This window comes from Microplitis demolitor, chromosome 4, assembly GCF_026212275.2.
Source record: "Microplitis demolitor isolate Queensland-Clemson2020A chromosome 4, iyMicDemo2.1a, whole genome shotgun sequence".
In the NCBI taxonomy this organism is placed as follows: Eukaryota; Metazoa; Arthropoda; class Insecta; order Hymenoptera; family Braconidae; genus Microplitis; species Microplitis demolitor.
The window spans coordinates 6,391,390-6,417,835 of NC_068548.1; the positions used below are offsets into that span (position 1 = coordinate 6,391,390).

The 26,446-nt window shown below is 32.7% G+C and overlaps 1 protein-coding gene and 1 long non-coding RNA gene across 3 annotated transcripts in view; one reads left to right on the forward strand and one right to left on the reverse strand.

Annotated features, from left to right (window-relative positions):
- LOC103580617 (chaoptin) overlaps positions 1 to 12,972 on the forward strand; it is a 52,744-nt gene extending 39,772 nt beyond the window's left edge. For both annotated transcript variants that reach the window (XM_008562437.3, XM_008562439.3), the window contains exons 3-6: positions 3,667 to 3,962; positions 4,088 to 7,183; positions 7,752 to 8,110; positions 8,647 to 12,972. In XM_008562437.3, coding sequence (XP_008560659.1) covers positions 3,667 to 3,962; positions 4,088 to 7,183; positions 7,752 to 8,110; positions 8,647 to 9,204 — 4,309 coding nt within the window. In that variant the 3' untranslated portion in view covers positions 9,205 to 12,972. The remainder of the gene's footprint in view (positions 1 to 3,666; positions 3,963 to 4,087; positions 7,184 to 7,751; positions 8,111 to 8,646) is intronic.
- Positions 12,973 to 25,451: 12,479 nt separating this feature from the next.
- Positions 25,452 to 26,389, reverse strand: LOC103580618 (ion-transport peptide precursor-like protein). Its single transcript, XR_008403543.1, has 2 exons — positions 26,043 to 26,389; positions 25,452 to 25,732 (listed from the first exon to the last, which is right to left on the reverse strand). It is a non-coding gene; the product is annotated as an ion-transport peptide precursor-like protein (long non-coding RNA).
- Between the last annotated feature and the right edge of the window lie 57 nt (positions 26,390 to 26,446).

A 26,446-nucleotide genomic window follows, 5' to 3' on the forward strand; every position in this document is an offset into this window, starting at 1 on the left:
AGATGTTATATATGTGATACATAATTTTTGCATATATATTATTTTTCATGCAGGGGTTCTTTAAAAATTCAATTCTTTTAAGTTTCATAGGCAACAATGTCTGTACATATATATATATATATACATATATATATATATATATATTTATATACTGAAAGATAGGAAACATAGAATGAAATGGAATAGAATAGAGATATAGATGTAGATGAGTACGAGCTGAGTACGAGGATGAGAATAGAATTGATTTATCATGAAAATACAAGTAGAATTTGAAACGCATTGCAGATCAATGAATTCCTCGATTCCCGTTTCGTATGAAATATTCAATAGGTCAATACGTAGATTAATCTATTGTTAAATATTTTCTATAAATACAAAGCGAAGCTAAATATTTTCAAATAAATTTAAAGAGCGCACTATTTTATTTTTATTATAATTTCCGTCTGCTTACCTCCCGTTCTTTTTATCATAACTCAAGTCACTTCATTTAAGGTTATTGTTTGCAGAGTTTTCCGTCTTCTTCTACATTCATAACCTAGAACTTAATGCACTTTTTTTCAAACATTTTCTGCTCAACTATTCCAGATTGAATGGGAAAAGATTAACGTTTTAATAATTAATTACATATTCTCGCTAAGCTATTCCTGATACAAAAAAATGGTCTCTGACAATTTTGTAGCAAATTAAATTTACTGCAAGAAGTGTTCTGACAATTTTAATCCTAAAATCAATAGTTTATCAGCGATTTCAGTTTAAAGGAGCCGTAGTATTTCTAACCTACAAATTAACTGAGTACTCCTATATGGTTTTTCAAATAATTACTTAGCATTGAACATACATAACCTACTATTTGAGTATCCTAAGTAACTGTGATGACTAAAAGCATCCATTTAAATCGAAATCAGCCAAATATGACTAAAAACAATCATAGATTAAGTGCAAATTTACTTGAAATTTAACCACTAAAGTTAAACTATGCTATAAATGTTGTTCCAAAAGGGTTTAAATGTTGCATTAGAACCCTTAGACTACTGAACAAGTGCAGAGATTGCTGTCTATTATTCATACCGGACACATTTTAAGTTGAGACTTGGTTTTGTCTGCCGAAATGTAGTGAATTCTAAATTGTTTTAACTCAACGATAAACTTTTGCCCTCCTAGTGTTATTATTATAGTTATCATGTATAAAGTGCACTATTCAACTGACCATTAAGCTTCATTATACTTTATACCCCAGTAAAAATGAAAAAAAGAAGAAAAAAACTAAATTAGCGCAGAAAAAAGTGTTTGAGAAAAATGACAGAAAAGTCAGAGTTTAAAATTCTATTAAGGTCATATTGACATTGTGCTTGTTTTCTCATTGAGTTAGCAAGTTTTATTTACGAAAAAATACTTGAATCAGAGTTTGAGTTTAGCTATTTATTTTAGTGACGATCGTAGTTGACAAACTCGGTCTTTTTCACTTGAGATCGACAGTTTGGAACTTCTAGGTTGTTTTATTTATTTTTATGTCAGTTTATATTCATATTTATATTTACATTTATATTTGTATTGAGCAGTTGACAAGAAGTACGTGATAAAAGTGTCGGATGACGCGATATGGTGAATATTTATTATTGATTTTATTTCGGGATTTGTTGTGAATAAATTTTTATAAAGTTGGCACTGACTTTTCGTAGAGGATTTTAGGTGCATAAATTTTTTTTTAATAGATTTGCATGAGATACCTTGAAAACTTTTAATTTGAAGTTAAATTTGTTTTCTGACTTCCCGCTGAGATAATTGCAAATTTTCGAAAATTTTGCAAATTATTGTTTACACCTCGATTTTCAAAAATCGAATTTTGACCAGATGTCGGCGTTAATTTGAAGTTCCTAAGATGCTATTCAGACATTTTCAGAATGATTTCTGCGTGTGTGTGTGTGGATGTAAGCCATATCTTTTTTATAAATCAACAAATTTCAATGGTTCTTGTGGCATTCAAAAGAGTCTGTTTGGACTTAGATTTTATGAAAATTTGGAATCATTTAATCGAATAGACTCTGAAATATTCAAAAAAACATGAAAAAAAATAGAATTTTTTATTTGTTGTTCATGAATATTTCAAAAACTGTTCAATCGATAAATTCCAAAATTTCATCGCCTCTAGAACCCGATAAAAAATTTCGATTGCCGCTAAAACCGTCTCAGTTTGATAATTCATTCGAGATATATCGTCGGTGAATGGATAAAAAACAAAATTGTTTTTTTACATTTTTCTCGAATGTTTTTTAAACTAGCAAATTGAAATATTTTACAACCGAATTAGCTCTTAAGCTCTATAAGCTGCATCGAATGCTACCTCAACCACCGAACCCGGAATAATCGTTCACGAGATTTCGTTGTCGAAAGAATTTCATAAAAGTTTTTTTTTTTTTTTTTTTAATAAACTCAAATTATTACAAAACCAATTGATTCAAAAAACTTTTAAGCATTAGAGGCTGAAAATCCACGTCTAATGCTGCCTCAAACCTCAAAAACCGTTGATTAGATCGAAAGATATCCGCGATAAAATTTAAAACATAATAATTTACTTCATTTTTTCCGGATAACGCATTATGTAATTCACCATATGTTTCAAAAATTATACCGGCCCTGTGTTTTTATAGTCTTTAATGATCGTTACATAATTTATTGCAATCGATTTGTTAGTTTAAATAATATCAACAAAAATTTAAAAAAATCACTGTTTTTGACATGTTTTCCGGATGTTTCATATATTGATGCTTTGATTTGATTCAAAGCTCATGAAATCGTTCAACCGGTTTTCAGATTATTTGAAATTACTCTAGGATAACTAGATCGCGAGTTATCAAATCCGAAGCAAAATAATCGGTTCAAACTCAATGATTCCGTAATTTATAAACTTAAAATCATAGAAACTGACTCTGCCACAATTAACCTCAATAATTTTTCAACAAAGTTAAAACAAACGATTTTTCAAAATTTTTAACTTTCCCAGTTCTGACTTCTCTTATTATCATTCGACTTAAAACAAGCGAACCCGAACTAAAATTATCGATCTTCAGTTTCAAATCATACTTTTGGTTATCTCCGTAAAAAATCGATTCATTTTTTTACTATTGCACTATGCGACTTGTTTATATGTTATTATAACGAATATTTATTTTATTTTTTTGACATTGAAGAGATCGATTGTGCGAGTCTAGATTTAACCGAACAATAAGAATTTTCTTTTCCATACATCGTCCCATTGTTATTTGACTTCGCGTTTTTTTCAATTTCATATCTCGGTATGCACATTTGTTTAAACCCAGTACACCGAGAATACCGGGCAAGAGAATAATATATAAACAGACAGAATATAATAATAGTATCTATCTACGCTCACAGGTCGTATAAACGACAACAGACTGCTGCATTTATAAAGCATATACACAATATCTACAGTTTTTACAACCTATTCTACTATTTTCTCTTCTCATTTCCATTTCTATCTCCTTTAATGTTTATTTTCATACTTACATTCCTATAATACTCTCTTATTATTATTATGATGATGATTATTATTATTATTATTATTATTATTATTATTGTGATAATTGTCATGTCAACAAAGCAGCCTTGCACACTTTTCATCAGAATAGTTTTTAAATTTGTTTGCAGAAGTTCCAATCGGATGTTAGGATACGTAATGGCCACCGAATTGAAACTGAAGAATAATCATAACATAGGCAATGAAGATGGATGCCAAAGATGGAGGAAGTTCCTAGTTTATGGATTTGTTATGATCATTGTGGGTGTGGCGCCCAATGTAAACAGCCAGTCTGCCGAATGCCCACCGAGTGAACAGATTCCAGGTTGTCCTTGTTATAATTTTGAGGATGGTCTGTTTCTGGAATGCGCAGGGGCCAATGAGGAAACGTTGAGAAAGACTATGCAGAGTGTTTTGAACGAAGGAGGTAAGTCGTAGTTTTAATTTTGGGGCCATTGACGTAGAGATGGTTGGACGAATTTCTTCTGCAAGAAGTACTAAGATTGGTATATGTTTGATGGCATGTGAAAAATTAGTTCCATTTGTTTTCAGGTCCAATGACAGTGGTCCAGTCACTGAGTATCTATGAGCTTGACAAAAGCATAGTGGAACTACGTCTAAGATCTTTTCCTCCGGGCTCTCAAATTAAACATCTTCAGATCTCGCATTCGTATGTACACGATGTGCATGAGAAAGCGTTCCTTCCTATTAAGGATAGTTTAGAATCACTAACTATAGTGTCCAGCCGACTGACCCAAGTTCCTCAGAAGTCTCTCACTGAGCTCCACAAGCTGGCAGCTCTAGATCTTGAAAACAATCTAATCCAAGATCTACCGTCCTATTGTTTCTGGGGCCTGAAACTACTGAAGCTTAGCCTGAAAGGCAACATGATCTCCAAAATATCTGAGCACAGCTACGCTGGTCTAGAGGCCACACTAAGCGATCTGGACCTTTCAGAAAACAAGCTGAGTCTCTTTCCTATGTCAGCGCTGCGTCGTTTAGAAAATCTGGCGACTCTTCGCCTGGCTTGGAACGAAATCTCCCAACTGCCTGATGATGGCTACTCAAGACTCTCAGGTCTTCTGGTCCTAGATCTCAGTAGCAACAATTTCGACGAATTGACTGTTGATTGTTTCGCTCCCTGCCCATATTTACAAACCCTGTCCCTCTACTATAATTCCATTGAAACCGTCCACAAGGACGCTTTTATTTCCTTGACTGACCTCGAATCCATTGATCTTAGCCACAACAAAATTGTCTTCCTAGACACTTCGACCTTCAAATCTAATCCCAGACTTCGCAACATCGAGCTGAGTCACAACCATATTCATTACATGAGCGGCGTCTTCAGTCGGCTTCCAGAACTCCGTGAAGTTTATTTGGCAGAAAACAACATTCTGGAACTTCCCGCGGAATCATTTATTGGTAGTGATAATCTTGCTGTGATTTACCTACAACAGAACGCAATCCGCCGCGTAGATGCTAGAGGTCTAGCAAGCTTACACCAGCTTGCCCAATTACACTTATCCAATAACTTCATTGAAAGCATTCCAATTGACTTTTTCACCACCTGCGGCAACTTGACCGCAGTCTCGCTCGACGGAAATCGAATCTCGGACCTCAAACCCGGGACTTTCAGTCAAACTAATCAACTACGCGAGCTACGTCTCCAAGAAAATCGAATCACTCTTATAAAACGCGGAGTCTTTACACCCCTTAAAGAGCTTCTGGAACTCCATCTCCAAAACAACGCAATCGTTGGCATAGAAACTGGTGCCTTGAAGACATTGAATTCATTGCAACACATAAATTTACAAGGCAATCAGCTAACATCTCTAGGGGACGTGTTTCAATTGTCTGGATCGGGGGGGTCAGAAACTCCAGCCGGATCACTAGTATCGATTCAATTAGACAGTAACGGACTTGCCGTGTTGCACAACGATTCCTTGCGTGGACAGGCGTCAGTGAGAATTATGTGGCTCGGACATAATCGGCTTACACACTTACAAGCAGCTTTGTTCCGTGACCTCCTTTTGGTGGAACGTCTCTATCTCACGAACAATTCGATAGCTTCAATCGAGGACTCGGCATTTAAGCCAATGCAGGCATTGAAATTTATTGAATTGAGTATGAATCGACTGGAGCGAATCACTACACGGACTTTCGCGGAATTACATGAGCTAGAAGAGCTTTATCTCCAAAACAATGGCCTGCGTTTTTTGGAAGCTTATGCTCTGACTGCTTTGAAAAAGCTGCGGATTCTTGATTTGGCAAACAATCATTTGACTAAATTGCATGCCGCGATGTTCTTACATGAGCTACCCATCAGAATTATCAATTTAAGAAACTGTTCGATTATTTCTGTTGACAATGGGACCTTCGCTGACTTGCGCCAGCTGCAGGAATTGAACTTGGACCAAAACTTCCTGACTGCAGAAGCGTTAACGCAGCTGGAAATATCAAGTCTTAAGAGTCTGACTGTTGCTCAGAATAATTTTACTTATTTGAGCGAGCGGAATTTCCGCGGGCTGCCGAACTTGCAAGAACTTGTTCTAGATGATGTGGAACTAGTGCATTTGGAAGAGACGACATTCAAGTGGAATTTGAATTTAACGAGGCTGCAGCTGGACAACAACTCACTGCGTAATTTGCCATCGGGTATTTTTGAACACTTTGGGCAATTGAGGGAGCTTCAGATTGATCACAACCGTATGATGGAAGTTCCGTATGCTTCGCTACTGAGCGTTGACAATTTGGAGATTCTATCTCTTGCACATAACTGGATTGTCACTGTAGACATGGGAAGTTTGACCAACGTCGTCTACTTAAGAGAACTAGATTTGAGTAACAATCGAATTGAATCACTGTTTGGATTTGCGATGTCCAATTTGACACGTCTATTAGCTGTTGATTTGAGCAGTAATTATTTGTCTGCATTGCCAGCTAATTTTTTCATAAACTCACCGTTACTTAGACGCGTTGATTTGTCGGAAAATAAATTCCTACAGTTACCAGCAGTTGCGTTGTCTGGACAAAATTTGCCAGGGTTGACGTGGTTAAATCTTACACGGAATCCTCTATTGAGAATCCACGAACTTCCTGCCGATGCGATTTACCCTCAGCTTCAAGAAATCTATATCACGGGAACCAATTTGTCGATTGTGACGAGTCAGGACTTTGAAGCGTTTCCAGCATTGATGCATCTATTTTTAGGCAAAAATTGCATCCAACGTGTTTCTCCGGGTGCATTTCGGGCTCTACCAAATTTGCTTACTCTCCATTTGGGCGCCAATAACTTGGAATTACTGCCTAAGGAGCGTTTGCAGGGGATGGAATACTTAAGAATCCTCAATCTGACCCGCAATCGGCTTAAGGAATTGGAAGAATTTCCAGCAGATTTAAAGATGCTACAGGTTCTCGATTTGTCATACAATCACATTGGAGTCGTGGGAAAGGAAACGTTTAAAAATTTGGTGAATTTGGTCGAGCTGCATTTGTATGGTAATTGGATAAATGCAATTTCTAATGAAGCCTTCCGGCCACTTAAAAAATTACGGCTATTAGATTTGAGTAGGAATTATTTGGAAAATTTACCATTGAATGCATTCAGGCCTTTGGAGACACAAATAAGAAGCCTACGAACTGAAGGTAAAATTATACAAAGTATTATTTAATTCATTTTATAACTTTCAGATACTGATTTAAAAAATTCCATGTATCGATTCAAAATCAAATATATCGACTATAGATTCAATTTAACGGTTTATAGTTTCATATATCGATTGATAGTTTTGATAGTTTAGTTTACCAATCAACGGGTTCAATAAATCGATCTGTCAATTCGTAGTTCATTATATTAATTCATAATATAGTAACTTGAAAAAAAAAAAAAAAAAAAAAAAAAGTTATATCCCGAATTGAAATATTAAGAAAAAAAAAGGTTTATGTTTGTATACTATTGATTGGGCGTAAACTTTGAAAGCCCACGCTCTTAAATCGAATTTTATCGCTTCCAATAGATATAAACTTTACGTACCTATGTCTTTCAAGATTTAATATAAAATTGATCGTAACTTTTATGTGACGATTGCAACTTTCAAGTTCCCACATAAAAAAAAAAAAATAATTTTATTTTCTTTGAGGTTTACGAACTAAATTATAATCTAAAATCAAATAATAATAGTTTGAGAAATTCCGTTTAAATTTTTGGTTATAGAAAATCCACTGCATTGTGGGTGTGAATCACAAGAACTATGGGAATGGCTACGTGACCATCAAAAGTTAGTGGGTATTGACCATCGTACAAGCAATAACCGTGTTGGTATGCAATCTATCGACCCATCTGCCGCGTCGTCAACTTCGACCGGGTCTTTGCGTTGTGAGCAACCACCAGAATTGCGTGGTCTAGTGTTCCTTGACCTTGATCCACGTGCCTTTTGTTCATCGCCTCTTGTCATCAAGCTCGCTATTCAAGACATCCAGCCATTCTCCGTTCTAGTTTCCTGGCAAAGTCGCAATCACTCTGGTTTACATGGATACCAAGTTGCCTATCATACTTTGGACAATGTCAACGAGGTATTTATTTGTATCACACAATATAATATTTTTTTTTTTTTTTCTAAATAGCCAGTTATTGTGCAAAATTAAGCTCGTACCTAAAATAAAAGATCCAAACTCACAAATGTTTCGAGTGCAAAACATTTTTAACAAAAAAATCAATAGCATTTTCTTGTTACTCACTCAATCCCGCGTAAAAAGAGTACCAACAAGAGCATATTATCTTCACTCGTTCCTAATCACTTCCTGTGCTAATTAAAAATTTCTAATAAGGTCATATGTTATTTTTAGTAATTCATGCATTACTATTCAATTTATCTACAGTAGCTCTATCCTCGGATTTATTAAATTTTTCAAAAAAATTGAAAAAACAAATTTATATGACTTTTTTTTTCTCATTCAAGTATATCAATGTGAGTACTCAAATAAGCGAAATTTTTCTTCCCGATTTAGTCAGAGCATTAATTTTTCCCAAAGAGTTGATAAAAAAAAAAACCACTGCATAATTTCGTCACATGAACATAAAAATAACGTTTTATTCTTTCCTTCAATAGATACGAGGTAAATTACTGGATCCAAAAGCTCGATCTGTCCAATTATCAAAACTTCAGCCAAGTACCCAGTATCTAATATGCGTATTAGGCCTGGGAAATTGGATGACACCACTACCAGAAGACTTAACATCCCTGCAGTGGAATACTACTGACGATTTACTAGACACTACCACAACATCTTTAGCCCACCCAGTAATGGTTAACTCTCCCATGACCCGTTGCACAGAAGTAAAAACACTGGATGCTCCTGATTCAATTTTAACCGGCGACACAACTTCCGAGCGTACAGGATTAACAAATATATTAACGCGTCGTTTGGGTTTAATTGTCGGTAGCTGTATGGGTTTCATTGTTTTTATTGTCCTGGTATCGATACTCGGTTACATGAAAATGAAAAAACAAAGAGCGGCTATGAAACGGGAACAGCCATTGGCGCCCAATCCACCGGAGTATATGTCATATCGTCATTTTTCACTCCAAAGTGGTGATAGGCTAGACAACAATAATCCATGCCCAAGTTTCATTACCAGTATTGGCAATACAACGCTCAATACGTAGCATAAATTTAATATTATTAATGATAGTAACTATTCCGGTGTCGTACGTGACATCGAAATGATTACTATCAAAGATTGCAATAGTATTTTTCGATAACTGACTTTAATGGATTAATATTATCGTCATTATTATTATAATTATTATTATTATTATTATTATTTTGCTATTTAAATCATACCGTTCAATGGGAAAAATGTTGTAAAAAGAATCAATAAAATATTCTCGTGTCTGGTATTCTTCCTGATGGATTCGAATTACAGTAAATTGCTGAAAAATTACGGTAGATACCGTTAAGTACGGTAATTTACGGTATTCAGAAAAATTACAGTACCGTACTTTCATGGTAGTATTCCATAAAGTGAAGAATATTAATGTACGACTGGACCTTGCGACATTGTACCATAAAATATCATAAAGTACACTTCAAGGTATTTAGCCATATTGTACACGGAGAGAAAAATATTGTCAGAATTACTATCTAATGTATCTTCAAATAACGTATCATCAGAATAACGATACGGTTACCTTAATTACGAATACTCATATGTTCATTTAATCGTTTATAGTATCATTATAGCAATGATATATATTTGGTGTAAGGTGAGTATAGATTTATTTAATTTAAAATAACGACAAATAACCTTTGTAAACACATATGTAGTTTCATTGATGTAACTGTTTTGCCAGCGTGAAAAACCGTGTATAGTTAAGTCTGCAAAAGAATGGGCTCTTTGTTACGTCTAACATGCAATAAAGACAAATATCATGTACAGTCTCTTATTTCGAGTCAAGACACTTAAGTACTTTACTCGGGCGACGGAGACCTCGTCGTTACGGTAATGAGTATGAGGAATAAGATCAATATGGAGAATTATTCTAGAGAAATAATAATAATAACGACTGGATAACTTACAATTGTTAATTATAAAATTTATTCAGTTTCCGTTGTATAATTGATGGTTGTTGTTGGTTGGAAGATCGTTGATTTTTTGTAAATTGTATAATATACTGACTAGGACCCCGTATTCAACGCCTGCTCAGTCAGCACCCCTGGGTGGATGTGGTTTGGCAGTATGCTGAGGGTTGAGAACCGTGCGGAATAATTTCTTTGATGCGTGGTACGACGAATATTACGACAGAATTTTAGCTTAGCTGAGATTTGAAGACTGGACAATTAGACCGAAAAATTGCGGGTTTATATAGTTCGAAATCGAGGGGAACCGAGCCGTGCCCCTGGATCTTGTACTCTAGAGAAAGAGATGCTTGCTGTACCAGCGTTTAGTTTTATGTGCTTCTCCTCCTGTGGTTTATTCTGCACGTGCGGTATCCAAGGTCAAGCCAAAAGAGTAGAAAAATAATTAAATCATTTCTTTGATTATTCGATATTCGAATTGAGGGTTTCTTTTTTAATAAAATTTTCAATTCGGATGCTGGTTATCCGAAAAAATTCAGCGTCTCCTTAGAAAAGTGAGAATTAATGCATGCTTAGTTTAGGAATATTCTGGAAGCGTAATCATGGACTTGTTCTTGGTGGCACGCGTCATCCCGGCTTGGCCTCCAAGTTAACGAATGGAGGGGTGCCATCTAAGAGATATCGCCCAACACCAGAGCGACTACTGAGTGGCTCCTGTTACTGGGTAATTAAAACGAGAACTCTTGGGGGACAAGCTAGAATCATCGGTTGACAAGCATGATGTCAGGGCCGAGGTTTTATGGCTCATAAATCACGCGACTGCGGTCTTGAGCAGAAATAAAGGAATTAGAGACCTAACGCGAATGTGTTTTAGTTTTACTCGTGAAATTAGGGGTCCTCTCTTGCTCTTCCCTTCTCAGCATTAAAAAGAGGCACACTGAATTCGAGAGTGAGTGTACCTAGTATGTGTGTTGAGTAATATAAGTCATTACTCTATACACATGCAGGCTACGTCAGCTATGTTTTCTGTTTCTATGTTCTCCTAATTCAGATTACCGTGAGGATGTGCTTGAATGTTTCATTACCCTAGTAATAATAAAATCGCTATGTTACTTTAATAATAAAATTTTAACTCGGTTACGAGAGGACACACACAGTGATCACCGTTCTAGTTCCCACTACCGTATTCTCCGCTCCGACGTGGAGGAGAGCTTCTATAGCGAGAATACCTCTTCTTATGTTTAGAGATTTTTGTCTTACCAGGGTACGGTAGGATTTCAATACATAAATTTTTTCTTTTAATTTTTGTGTTCTCTACTCTGGTCGTAACTCTCTTCTCCCACTACTTGGTTATGGTGAAGTCCATGACTTTGCACTAATGCGCATTCGCAGTAATGATTTAATTGTCGAAAATGGTGAGAGAAAAGCTCATTCTTTTGCAGACTTAACTATAGTTAAATTTGCTACACAATAGATCGTTCTCGGTTGCCTAAATCATTAAGCTTGCGCAAAAGTCATATCTGAGATTCATATAACACTTAAAATAAGGTTACGATCGTCACTTTGACAATCCACTGTGAGGATACTCTGTATAGCTGAATTGGCTGTATGGCGTATCATTAACCCTTTAGCGCCAGGGAGTCTTAAATCGTCTTGTTGTGTGATGAGTGGGAGGAGCACGAATCATAACGCGCAGCGAGCTTGTGTGAGTGAAACACAGAAGTAATAGTGTGAGGTGTGTATCCTTCCACTGACTCCAGCTCGACTGTGGGATCATCGACAGTACCGTAGTTAGTATTGTTTACATGGCTAAACTCAGCCGCTTGAAACGTAGGTTAGAAAAATTTATTCCTTATTTTTGATACGCTTCTGACGGTCCAGACTCCGCTTGACAAGAAAGTGGGGTTTCAAGGCCAAGCGCTAAAGGGTTAAGTAAGATGAGTATTCAGTGTATAATCAGAATGACGATACGTATACTTACTCTAACAACATTTTTCTCTCCATGTACTGCGTTTTACGGTAAAACATCGTATTTTGCCGTAAAATAAGGAAATTTATTGTTAAGACGGTAAAATATGGTAAGTTACCATAATTCGAATCCGCCGGGACTCGGTGTACGGGACTTAAACGAATACGCATACCGCGATATGAAATTGAAAAAAAAGAAAAGTTGAATAGTAATAGGATGATATAGAAAAGGAAATTTTTGTTGTTTGGTTAAATCGAGACTCGTGCAATCGATCTCTTGGATGTCGAAAAAAAATTAATACTGGGCGTTTTAATATATGAACGTCGCATTATAAAAAAGTATAAAAGTAAAGGTTTGAAGCTAAAGTTTGATAGTTTTAGCTGGGAATTGTTAATTTTTAGTCGGGTAATAATGGAAAGTCAGAGCTCGAAAAGTTAGAAATGGAAAAAAACTCGTTTGTTTTATTTTGCATTTTGAGTTGTAACTTTGTTGGAAAATTATTGAGGTTAATTTTGGCAAAGTCTTTTTAAAGAACGGACTTTTTAAGATTAAAGAAGCTGGTCATTAAAGTATGAAAATTTAACCTCAAAGTAAGCTTTTAAGGTATACCATCGAAATCTATGAGAAATGTTGTTCCAAGTAATGCTATTACCTAAAGGTATAAAAAATTAATAAACTAAAAATTCATTTACTTCATTTCATTTTTTTTTTTTTTTTGTTTAATAAAAAATAGTCGTTAAATATATATAATATATAAATAGCAATGTATAGAAAAAAAAATTCAAACAACGATGCGCTAAATTGAACGCAATCTTTGTATCTCTTGCATTAAAGACTGATTTTCTATTAACGCTCTTAATAATTAATTAAAATTATTTACATTTTTTTTACAATTAACATTTAATTAAATATATATATATATATATATAGATCTATGATAATGTTTAATGATAAATTATAATCTATGTAAATAATTCATTATAAATATAAAATAGAATACCACTTATTTACATATATATATATATATATATATATATATATATATATATATATACGTAAGCAATTTGTAAATATGTTCGATTAAAAATATGAGCAAAAATTAAATAAGTCAATTCGTGACTATAATGAGCAATAATAATTAATTAAAAAAAAAAAAATTAATTATTGAAGAAAAAAAAAATAACGATAATTGTTGAGTTTTTGTCAAGTGATTCCTGCCAGAAAATAATTATTGAATCCCTGTAGCTCAAGTCACACTGTATTTATCAGTAATTATTTAAGTTTTATGTAATATCATTAATAGAAATTTATTAATTGTATATACAAATAGATATACATATATATTATAGGAATACAAAAATAATTAAATGTAAATTACTAAATAAATAGAATTTTAATTAATAATTACTTTTTTTTTATTGAAAACTTTATTGAGAATAAATTAGAGGTAAGTAATAAGTATACTTTATATATATTTTTTTAGTACCTAAAGTCGCCGCGACGCAGCGGAAAATACAAATCGTTCTCGTGGTCAGATTTTTAAAATAAAGAATATATATATATATATATATATATATATATATATATATATATATATATATATATATATATATATATAGATATATTTGCTCGAGTTATAAATATAATTAAAATAAAATAAACTTTAATAAATACGTAGGTAATGACCTATAAAAATTATTAGGGTAGATAAGGTAAAATTTATGTACACTTGGGTTCACTTGGCTTAATTAATAACGTAATTTATATATTTAAGTACGTACGTACACTTAATAAAGAAATTTATTGGTATATTTAGTATTCTGTACTTATATTTTATGAGATTATGAATATTTGTTTAGTACTAAATATTTATATGGTAAATAAAAGTCTTATTTATTGAGTAACATGTTTAATTTACCATTCAACTAAACTTTCTAAATATATGACCCATTTTTCCCTAATACAGAAAATATATTTCTTAAAGGTTAGAAAATTACGTCCCTTTTTAAATGAGTACCCACATTGCTATTTCTTCTCAAAATATATGCTCATATATACAAATCAATATATAAATATAAATATATGAATTATCAGAATAGATATAGCATGTGGGTACTCTTTTGAAAAGTTATAAAATTTTCTATCAATCTTTATAAACAAAAAATATTCTAGAAAAATTGTGCTGGCTCAGTTTACCACATGTAAATTTTTATGGTCACTCATGTAATTTAGTAGAGAATTGAAAGTTTTTTTCAATGAATACCCACAAGGCCTACTAACTATTCCAAATTCCATTTACATATATCTACATACATAAAAATATCAAATTTTGGGGAGACGGGGTGTATTTGTTTCACGAGTTGGTTGTCACAGTGGTCATTTGTGGTGACTGACATCTTAGAATAGCGAAGTCATCACCTCCCTTTGAACACCGATCAATTTTCGTATTTTGTTCGTTGAGTTTTCTTTTGTAACCGCTGTGATAACCAACCCGCGAGACAACCCTATCTGGTCTTCCCTAGGTAGCCAAAACGACTGAAAATAAATATGTCTTGATGGTACTCATTTTAAAGAGCAAAAAATTCTCTATCAATATTTTCGATTACTTTCAAAAAATGAAATTGTTTTTTTAGCCAGCCTATCACCCACTACCAATTTGTAAAACTTCATTCCAATAATTAAAATTCTACATTATTTAATCAGCGAACTCTAAATAATCTCTCTATTTACTTTCTTCTTAGAAATTCGGGCAATTTAAAAATTTTAACGACGTATAAATATATATTTATATTTATTTACCCTCATACTTATATTTACTGAAAAGCTCTTAAATTCAAAGTCAACAAACCCCAACATTACGTAGACCTTATAAACTAATAGAACCTACCTCTGATATTACGCTTTTCTATGCTCATAATTTACGTAATTACTCATGAGTTACCATTTCATTTTTTTTTCTTTTCTGTACTTCAAATAACTTTCTTACTCTTGAACCTTATAACGTACGATTCCTTAGTGGCATAAAAGCTTCATAAAATCGTAATATATAGATACATGTGGGGAATTCCACGCAAAATCATCGCAGTCGTGGACCCGATCATTATTTATTTAACCAATTTTTAAGTATGTAATAATTCTTGTTGAAAATCGCATCCATGATTTTTTTCCAATTTTTATATCGCTTTTTTAAGAAGTTTTAAATTTTTGAGAATTTCGGATAAAAAATATTTGAATACCTATAGCTTTATGAATATCATAGATAAAGTCATTTATCATTTTTTTCAGCATTAAGTAAACTTTCAACAAAAAATTTTTAAAAATTCTATAATTCTTTATTTCCATTTTTTTTTTTTATTTTTAAAAATAAAAGTGCGATTTTCGAAATGTATGACACATTTTTTTCCTTGAAAAAAATTTCAAAAATAGTGAAATTGTAATAATAACTTTTTCACAATGAAAAACTTGATGCATTGAAAGCAGAAATTTTTTTCTTTTATTTTTTTTTTTAATTAAAAAAAAACATACACGTAAAAAATGATGTAGTTGAATATACCACAATTGGGGGTACATATACTACACTGACTAGTAATATATAGAATGACTACTAGCCTATTGTGATACACAAACTGTGGTAACATCTACTACTGTCGTTGGTTAAAACAACCCCTTGGTAAATGACAGCAGTGTTTCTTACTACTCCACATCATAGTTTATAATTTTTTATCCTTAATTTATTTTTCAAATATATATTAATCGATATTTATTATTTTCAAGGTATTTAAAAAGTTTTAAAAATTTGTAAATTAATATCATATTGTTCGCACAAAGAGTTTTTAAATATATCAAAATAGATTTATAAGTAATAAATTCGAAATGTCACACGCACTAAATTTTTTAAGTAGATTTTTTTTCTGTACGTCTTGATATTTATTTTTCATTTTGAATTATCTTTATGACAAATTAATTCTTGTTCATTTAAAATACTAACACATAATTTTAAAGATTATAATTCACATATTTAAAAGTGTAGTAATTTTAACTACAATTGTGGAGCTAGTACAACCACACAAAGGTAAAAGAGTTGAAGGTAGCGCTGTCGTTTTCGTTTGTCAGTCATTTTACTCCACATTAAAGTAGATTGTACAAATTATGCGATATTGCCTACTTCAAAAATAGTAATACCAACTAAATCTTATAAAATTGTGTGGTTAAAGAAATCACAAGAAGAGTTTTTCATACTTCATTGAATAGTTACTGGGCCTAAAAATTTTTACCCTAGTCGAATAGTAAATAGAACTACTACAGTAGAAATTAATCTTATATAGTGCCATTTATGCTACCCCATTTGTCGCTACGATGACCACAAAGTGTAGTTTAATTATTACTATTTTAGTGTGGTTTTTTTTACGTGTAGAAGTAAGAAAATAGCTGTCTAAAAATTTTTCGATTACACCCTTTTAAACATTAAATAAGTAACTAAGTTCTTGCCAAGTTTCAAATTTTTTCATCAATTTTACCAGAGATATAAATTTTCAAAGTTTAATTTTTGAAAATATATGTGTTTTCCTATATAAAACTTCTGCTGTCTTGGGGGCCGAATAAATTTTAAAATTAAGAGCTACAAATTTATAGGACTTTTTTTTTTAATTATTTGAAGGAGTTTGTGGGGGCGTAACGATTAAACTTCAAGTGACCTTCATAAGAACCATCCTAATATACACATATATGTAAAGAAAACTAGCATCTGTGTTCAATAGGAAACATCAATAATAGAGCGTGAGAATGAAAAATATATATGGGAGGGGGTGGGGGTAGAATAGAGCTTGAGGATATATAAGATATACGATATGAGATATAAGATGTGAGATGTGAAATGTATGAAAGAAAAATTCAAGTAACCGTTTGAACCTAGATATGATATGAACTTTGTAAGATTTGCATTTTTGCTTAAACTCTGAAACGGATTTTAGAATCGGGGATTTAAGTCTATGTATAAGTGGATTTTTTAGAATGATGTATGATATTTTTATTGGGGATATTTTTGAGGTCAATGTTTAATGGTGGAGAAGATAAAGGAAGTATTTATGGAGATTTAGGGAAGAGGAAGAACGGAGAAAGGTGAGAGTAAGGAGTAAAGGGATTTCGAAATAAACAGTACAGGGGGGCTGAGAAGTTGATTTCCGGTTGTATGAGTACCCACATGGCTATATTTGGATTAGTGTGAATTTTGAAATTTTTTTTTTGAAAATTTATGAATTTTGAATATGGGGATGTGGGTACTTGTTCAAGAGAAAATTTTAAAATAATTACGATAAGGTGTTTGTTTTTTTTTTAATAATTGGAAAAAAGATTTTGTGAAATTTAGAAAATGTGAATTTTTGATTTTTAAAGATGAATGAAAAAATGATAAGTAGGGGTGAGAGAAAATGAAATTTTCTGTGAAATGAGTACCAGCATCAGTATGTTTGGACGAGAAGAAAAAAACTTGTAATTTAAAAAAAATTATTTTATAAATTTTTAAGAAACAAAGATGCAAACAGTTGGCTTTGGCTTTAAAATAAATATTTCCATAGGAAATACATTTGCATACTGGCTGTCATATGTAAAAATATTTGAAATAATATTTCAGTAGCGATAAATGAGATTGAAACGGAGGAAATCAATTTACGAACAGTCAATTGTCCTTCCGGTCAGACGTACGGATGTGTGGGGATGACGCCGGGTGCGGCTTCACGCCTCGCAAATCGTCTGTCCAACTCAATTTCCGGTTTCGCACATCCCCCGTCAGCCGACTCGTTACTTTTTAATTTATAATTGAGCTCGAAGAATTCCCCATTTCAGCAGCTCAACTATTTCAGTCATAAAAATAATAACAATAATATTATTACAAAAAAAAAATTCAATTATTCAAAATTTCAATTACTAACATATATTTACATATACACTAATGAACACATTAATAACGTGTCAACAGATGGCGCCAACTAACATTTAATCTCACATTCAAATAAATCGAAATTAACTATCATCAAATACTATGCATCGAAATTTCAATTTCAGTTTACTGACATGTATATATACATGTATATATATGTGCGTATATATACATATAAATCAATAATACTCTGAAATAAATCTATATAAAAATTAACTTAAATATATTTTGTGAAATCGTATTAGAATATTATGAAATTAATCGATAAAATAAAATATATATCAAAATACCATGGCCAGGATTCGATCCGCGGACATACAATTTAAGGCAGAGAAATGGAGATTTTAAATTCGTTGTTCACTGAAAAGTTTTCTTGCTTTTTTTTTCCAATGTTTGTATTGTCCGCTGATGGTTATGACTATGATGCACTCAAATAATATTGCCGACAGACAACAATACCGCCTATTTAAGTTAATTTAATTAAAGTACTTTGATACAGACATATATGACTCGAACAAATACATAGATTTAATTAATAATCCAAAAGCAAGCAGACTAGTTTACAATGCGATTGAATTTTAAAGTTACGTTTATGGGAATGGGAGTACTTTAGCCGGATGTTTGTGTACATACAATAGTCTGCAGTCTGCTGGTAACATGCTACTATACTACTATATTACTATACTAGTATAATAGTGTATATTGTGAAAGCCCATGAATGTATGATGAGTGAAAGAGAACGAGAATTAGGGGATCGTTTGTAGTATAGTTTAAATTCAATTTGTAAATAATTATCTTTCAACAAAAGTGCGTATGATGTTAGAGGAGAATATATATATATATATATATATATATATATATATATAAATATATATATATTCACAAATCGATAAAAATGTTCCCGTTATTCAAAAAATATTTGTTAGCTAAAGTGAATTTAGCTAACAAATTTAGTAAGTGAAAGTTAGCTAACATGAATTTTTTTAAATGATTTGATAATCATAGATAAAAAAATTGAAGTAAAAGAATATAAAATTTTTATTTTTACAATTATTCAAAATCAGAACACGACTTTTTTGAAGAAATTGATATTATTAAATGCAAATAACTGAAAATCTACAAAAAAAGATCCTACAAGGAAACGGTTCCCATAATTTTGTGAAATTTTTTCCTATAGTATCATAGGAATTACGACCATAAACTATGGGAGCAGTTTCTATAATTATAGGAATGTTTCCCATAATTATAGGAATAGTTTCTATAATAGAGAACTTGCATGTTTTTAGATTTATTTTTTTTTTTTAAAGTTTGATTTAAGTTATTAAGAGGATGCAAAGAAAGTTTTTTTTTACAAGTTATTTTTCGGGTAATTTTTAACTTCCCGCTAAGAAAATCATTAATTTTAATAAATTCGGAAAGTTATTGGTTTCACCACGATTTTTGAAAATCGAGTTTTCATCAGATGTCGACGTTTTGAGGTTCTAGGAAGCTATTCTGACTATTTTCAGAATGATGTCCGTGTGTGTGTGTGTGTGTTAGGGTGTCCGTTATTTACCAAACTGATTTTTTTTTAGCGACGCCCCCTAAATTTTTCGTTTATGGCCTAAAAAAAATTATCAGACCCATATAGGACCTTAATATTCATATTAAACCGTGCCCCAAAGACAATACATATCCTATTTAAATAACATGGGATTTCGGCGCGTTGTATATTTAATTTTTTTTCTCCTAAGCTAGTTAATCTACAGATATGAGAGATACATATTTTTGTAGGAAATTGAACACTCTACAAAAAAGGTCTTCTACGGTTTTTCGACAAATTTAATGCTTTAAAAGTTATTCAAAGTTAAAGATAAACTTATATTTAATTTTTTATTTTTTTTACTTTGACCGCGAAATTATCATTATTTCTGTAAAAGTAAATTGTTATTTCGAAAAATCTTCAATTTTAACTGTGTTATTGAAAAAATTACCGTAAAAAATTCAGATAACTGAAGAATAATATGAGTGACGTGTTAAGTTAATTACAAAATTTTTCAAATTAACGGAAAAAATACGACAGATTAAATAAATTTTTTTAGATATTCATCAACACTCTATTTCATTAGATATTCTTTGGTGGAATTTAGAAATTTTTATTTGTAAATTGTTAAACACCTACAAATAGTCATTGATACTGCAGAAAGAGCTGTCAAATTGACTGAAGAATATAATACTTTAGCCAAGAACGAAGATCGAAAACCATATGCCACCCGGGTCAAAAATAAAACTTGATTTAGACTTGGTTTACCAAATCGAAATTTTGAGCCGTTTTTCACAAGACAAACTCGACTTTTTCTACGAAGATTAAAAATACATTGAGTTTGAGCCTTGGTTTAGACTTAACTGGCTTACTTAGTCACGATTTACCCATGTAGGAACTTACAAGCTCTGACAACGGGGCTAAGCACGGACCAGGACTGGGTAACCCAGCTCTGGCTCCCCAGTGTCGGCCCTAGCTAAGGCCCAGGACTGGGCAACCTAGCTCTGGCTTCCCAATGTCGGCCCTAGCTTAGGTCCAGTCGTGGGCAACCTAGCGCTGGCTTTCCATCCTTGGCCCGAGATTAAACCAGAACTAGTAAGCCCAGCTCTGGCTTCCTAGTGTCGGCCCTATCTAAGGCCCAGTCGTGGGCAACCTAGCGCTGGCTTTCCGCTGTTGGCCCCAAACGAGACCCAGTCATGGGTAACCCTGCTCTAGCTCTTCAATATTGGCCCAAGCTTGAACCAGAACTAGTTCGAGCTCTGGGTTTCCACGGTAGACCCTAGCTAGGACCCAGCTATGAATAACTTCTACCCATACAGGAAGCCCCCGAGTTGAACGACGGGGCCATGCCTGGGACATTATTGGGAAGCCCGTCTTGGCAAACCTATACTGTCCCATGCCTGGGCCATAACTGGGTAATTAGTATTGGCCATTCCAATGATTACCCAGGCTTGGGCCAAGACTGAATACCCTAGCTTTGGCCAACCCTAGAGTCACCCTAACATGGGCCAAGATTGAATAACCTAGCCTCGGCCGTTGGATGGTTACCCTAACATCGGCCAACACTAGATAACCTAGCCTTGGCCAAGCCGAGAGTCACCCTAACTTGGGAATTATGGTGGTAGAGTAAGATAATTAAGCTGGGTTCTTGATAAATAATCAATTAAATTTAATAAATTTTATTTTAAAAATTATGTAATTATAATATAAATAATACGAAATTATTTTTTTCTTTCTTAATCGAAAATATAAATTAAATTGCTCTTTATATTTCATAAAACCGAGTGGTTGTAGTAAAATGAACAAGTAGAACATATAACAGTTTCAATTGAACGTTAGTAGGTTCGTCCAGTAGCCAGCGTTCAAACCCAGCAATCAGAAGGACGGCAGTTCGCGCCCAGAGCCCAGCAGAATTTTCACCGAGTTTTTTTCACGTTATTTACTCCACTTAAATAGTTTAAACGTTAATGATCACAAACTCATGGGTCAGGTCTGACAACCAAGGTTGGGCCAGGTCTGGCAAGCAAGCATGGGTCAGGGCTGGCAACCAGGCTTGGCACCCAGTTATCATTCCAGACTTCTACCAAGGCTGAAACAAGGCTGGCTTACAAGCTTGGCCCAGAGTTCAACATAGTTGAACCAAGCCTGAGCCAAGCCTGGGCCCGTCGTACTTTCCTATCTGGGTAAGACGAAAAAGTTGCAATCAAGTCGAAACTGACTTGATGTCTACTTATTCGACTTAAATTATAAGGCGAAAAAGTCAAAACTAAGGTGAAATAATTTTTATATACTAAGGCGAAAGAAAGGCGAATAAATAATATTTTTTCGACTTGGTTTAGCAAGTCAAAAGTAAGGTAAATGATTATCGTGTTTGAAGTTAAGACGAATAAGTTTAAACTAAGACCAGAAAATACAAATTAGTTGAATCTAAAACGAAAAAAGTTCAAAAGTGGAAAAAAATTAAATTTAAGTCGAAAAAGTCGAGATCTTATCGCAACATCGTCGGCAAATCGATAACTTCAAAAGAAAATAAGCCTGAAGTGAGCCTGAATCAAGTTTTATTTTTGACCCAGATGTTCAAATCGTACAGTAACTTTTTCTATAACACAGTTAAAATTGAAGATTTTTCGAAATAACAATTTACTTTTACAGAAATAATGATAATTCTGCGGTTAAAGTAAAAAAATCAAAAATTAACTAAAAGTTTATTTTCAACTTTGAATAACTTTTAAAGCAGTAAATTTGTCGAAAAACCATAAGAGACCTTTTTTGTAGAGTGTTCGATTTCCTACAAAAATAAGTATCTCTGATATCTGTAGATTAACTAGCTTAGGAGGAAAAAAAATAAATATACAACGCGCCAAAATCCCATGTTATTTAAATGGGAAATGTATTATCTTTGGGGCACGGTTTAATATGAATATTAAGGTCTTATATGGGTCTGATAATTTTTTTTAGACCATAAACGAAAAATTTAGGGGGCGTCGCTAAAAAAAAATCAGTTTGGTAAATAACGGACACCCTAGTGTGTATGGACGTAAACTTTTAATATCTTTTTAATAAATTGACCGATTAACATGTTTAAGGTGGCAATCAAAAAAGTTTGTTGGCCGTCAACTTTTCTGAAAGATTCAAATTGATCGATCAAATAGACTCTAAGATATGGAAGAAAAACAAAAAAAATTTTTTTTTTCAGTTATTTTCAAATTTTTCAGAAATGGTTCTATCGATCAATTCAAAAATCTCATCAGCACAAGAATTCGATAAAACGCGTCGATTGCCGCCTCAACCATCTCAATCGGTTTATTCGTTCGAGAGAAATCCATCGAGAAAGAAATGGTGTAAAACGGTTTTCTTCGATTATCTTTGAAGCGACTCATCCGATCAATCCCAATCTCAAATCGGTTAATTCGTTCGTAAGATATCGTGGGAGAAAGAAATGCTAAAAAACGGTTTTTTCCTAAAACAATAGCATACAACAGTATTTTCAAGCTCGAAGAGCTCGAAAATTTATTCACAATTTTTAGTAATATAAAATTCATGCAAGTTCTCTATTATGGGAATGATACCCATAACATTATAGGAATGGTTTCTCTAATTATAGGAATGGTTCCTATAATTTATAGGAATACTTTCTATAATATTATGGGAATTTCCATAAATTATAGGAATTAGTCTCATAATATTAGTCGTACAAAAAAGTTCTACCCGTTTTTCAAAGATGGAGTTATCTAACAGCTATTTATAGGTTAGCTATGAATACGTATATGTACATGCACAGCTGTTTGTACTCTTTAAATTCATCAAACTTTTAATATATTAATCTTCGATATATATATTTTTTTATTAAGTTAAAAATGGAAGTAAGTAATGAGCATATCCGCCATTGTCTTTTATATGAATTTCATCAAGGAAAAAGTGCTGCTGAAGCTCAAAGAATAATCTGTGCAACTTATGGTGACAGTGTTATTGATGACAGTACTTGTCGAAGATGGTTTCGGAAATTCACAAACGGAGATTTTAATTTAAATGATAAACCACGCTCTGGAAGACCTTCAACAATCAGTGACGAGAAATTGGAAGAATTACTGAATCAAGATTCTGCACAAACACAACAAAAACTTGCGAAAAAGTTAAACGTTACTCAACAAGCTATTTCTGAAAGATTACATGCTTTAGGTGAGATTCAAAAAGAAGGAAAATGGGTACCTCATGAATTAACTCCAGAACAACGAGAGAGACGAGTTGACACCTGCCTGTCGTTGCTTTCACGACATAAAAAAAAAAGTTTTTTGTGGAAACTTGTAACAGGGGACGAAAAGTGGGTTTACTATGAGAATCCTAAACGTCGAAAACATTGGGTAGACCCAGGACAACCAACGACATCAACACCAAAACGTAATGTTTTTGGGAAAAAAATATTGCTTTGTATTTGGTGGGATGAGTGGGGCGTGCTATATTATGAGTTACTCAAACCAGGAGAAACCGTTACTGGAGAACGCTACAGTTGTCAATTAAAAAAATTAGCAGATGAAATCAACAGTAAAAGACGATTTGCGGGACAAAAACCTCGACCAGTGATACTGCAGCATGATAACGCCAGGCCTCATTGAAGTTCAATCGTCCACCACACTATAAATGATTTACAGTGGGAAGTTTTACCGCACCCGGCGTATTCACCAGACCTTACACCGTGTGATTTTCACCTATTCCGTTCATTGCAAAATTACTTGGCTGACAAACACTTACAAAATGAAAACGAAATGCAAAAAACAATAGATGATTTCATTTCGACAAAAGATCAAGCCTTTTATCGCCGTGGGATCCATCAGTTACCTGAGCGTTGGCAAAGGGTAGTAGATGCTGATGGTGGTTATTTTGATTAAAATTTGTATTTTATTTAAAATTTTTAATATATTTTTTTTTGACTAAAAACGGGTAGAACTTTTTTGTACACCTAATATTATGGAAATAATTCCTATATATTACGGGAACCATCCCTACAATAGTATGGTTCCAATTCCTATACCATTATGGAGACTATTCCCATAATGCATAGAAAAACTTCCCATAATTTTTTTTCCATGCATGACATTTTGTTACAAATCTAATAGTTTCACCAAAAAAGTCAAAAAACATTGAAACTCTGTGTACTATAAACTTTAAATTAAAAGAACTTATAAACTAGATTTATCAAAAAATGATAAGAGACCTTTTTTGTGAAGCGTTAAATTTCCTACAAAAATTTGCATTAGTCTGATCAATTTATCGATCTATTAACGAGTTAGAAAAACTCAAAGCTTGACAAAAAATTTTCCTGTGTTATTTAAATCGGAAATCGAATTTCACAATCAACTAGATCTGTAATCGAGATAGGATTTTTTTTTGCGCGAAAATTTTTCTGTTGTGGTGAACTACAATTATTTTCACTAGCACTTCAAACAAAAATGTTGCTCTAAAACGACGCACCCTGATAGATATCTATATGTATACACATGTATATAAAAACCAATTTAAAATTTTTTTAAACTTTTTGTTTTTTCGAGAGTTTGAATTCTGACTTATTTCATCGATAAGAAAAAAAAATTAACTCGGGGATAAAATATTTTTACTAAAAATAGTCTCATTTTTTCCTGGGTTCTCTATACAAAAATCATACTTATTATGTGCAATTATGAAATTCAATAATGATTACTAAAATAAGTTTTTTTTTTTAAGTTATTTTTCCTTTCAAACTTAGGTAATTTTTTTTCACCGTTCAATCCTGTTAAATTTTATCTCTGACCCGGCCTTAACTTGACTTATCTTTTACTTTTAAAATAGTGAGCACTGGAGAACTAAAAAAAAAAAAACTTAAAGTATATGGGAATCTTGTGTAAAAGACGTTCAAATAAAAGAGCGACGAGAATATCGATCAAGTAATAGATTATTCATTTTAATTTACATTAGCTAAAACTTTTACCCCACATTGCTTAAGTATAAAGAAAAAAGAAACATTTTTTTTATTATTTTATTTCCAAGTGCTTGATTTTTACTAATTAGCAATCGATGAATTTGTTGGATGATTAAAATTCAGGATCCCGCCCGGAAATTGATTGGACGATGTTTTTGTATCCCAAGAGCATAGCTTCGGTCGGATTGTGAAAATCGAGGCAAGGCTTGAAGGTTGATGACGAAAAGCAGTTTTGGCTACAAAAAAAATTTTATAATTTTGAAAAAATTTTTTCTGATATATTTTTTTGTATATGGTTCAAAATTTCCTCTCGAATGTGTACCCACAATCGTGTATTAAAAACCCAAAAAAATCTTCATATTTATTTGAATAAAAAATATATGAAATTTTTTATTTTTTGAACATAGTCATGTGGGTACTCAAACTAACGGAAATTTACCGACCTACACTGTAAACTTAATCATTTTTATGAAAAAAAATTCTAGAGTCATAAATTATAAATAAATCAAATTATCATTTTTTAAAATAATTATTTTTTGTACCTACCGACAATCATCAGTGATTTGATATTTATTATAATATGACCCACACTCTAAACAAACCAATTCGAGTCTTAAAAAGTTACTTTCTGAAAATTCTCCATTACACTCTAATTCCTTCCAATTTGCATAATAACGCTGGTGGTACTCCAACGTCATTACCGCCTCGGCTTCAGAAAATCCCCATGCACTTACGAGAATAAATAAAAATGCACCGCGAACAATCGAATAAGCCTTCATTATTAAAAAAAAAAAAAATTCTGGTTGTCAACTCGACGTATACCCGAAACTATAGTGATTTTATTTTCCAGAAAATATGTCAATATAAAAATAAATATGAAGATAATGATCTACTGTAAGTAACGACTCTATGACTCAATACCACAGGTTGTTAATTTTTTATTATAAAAT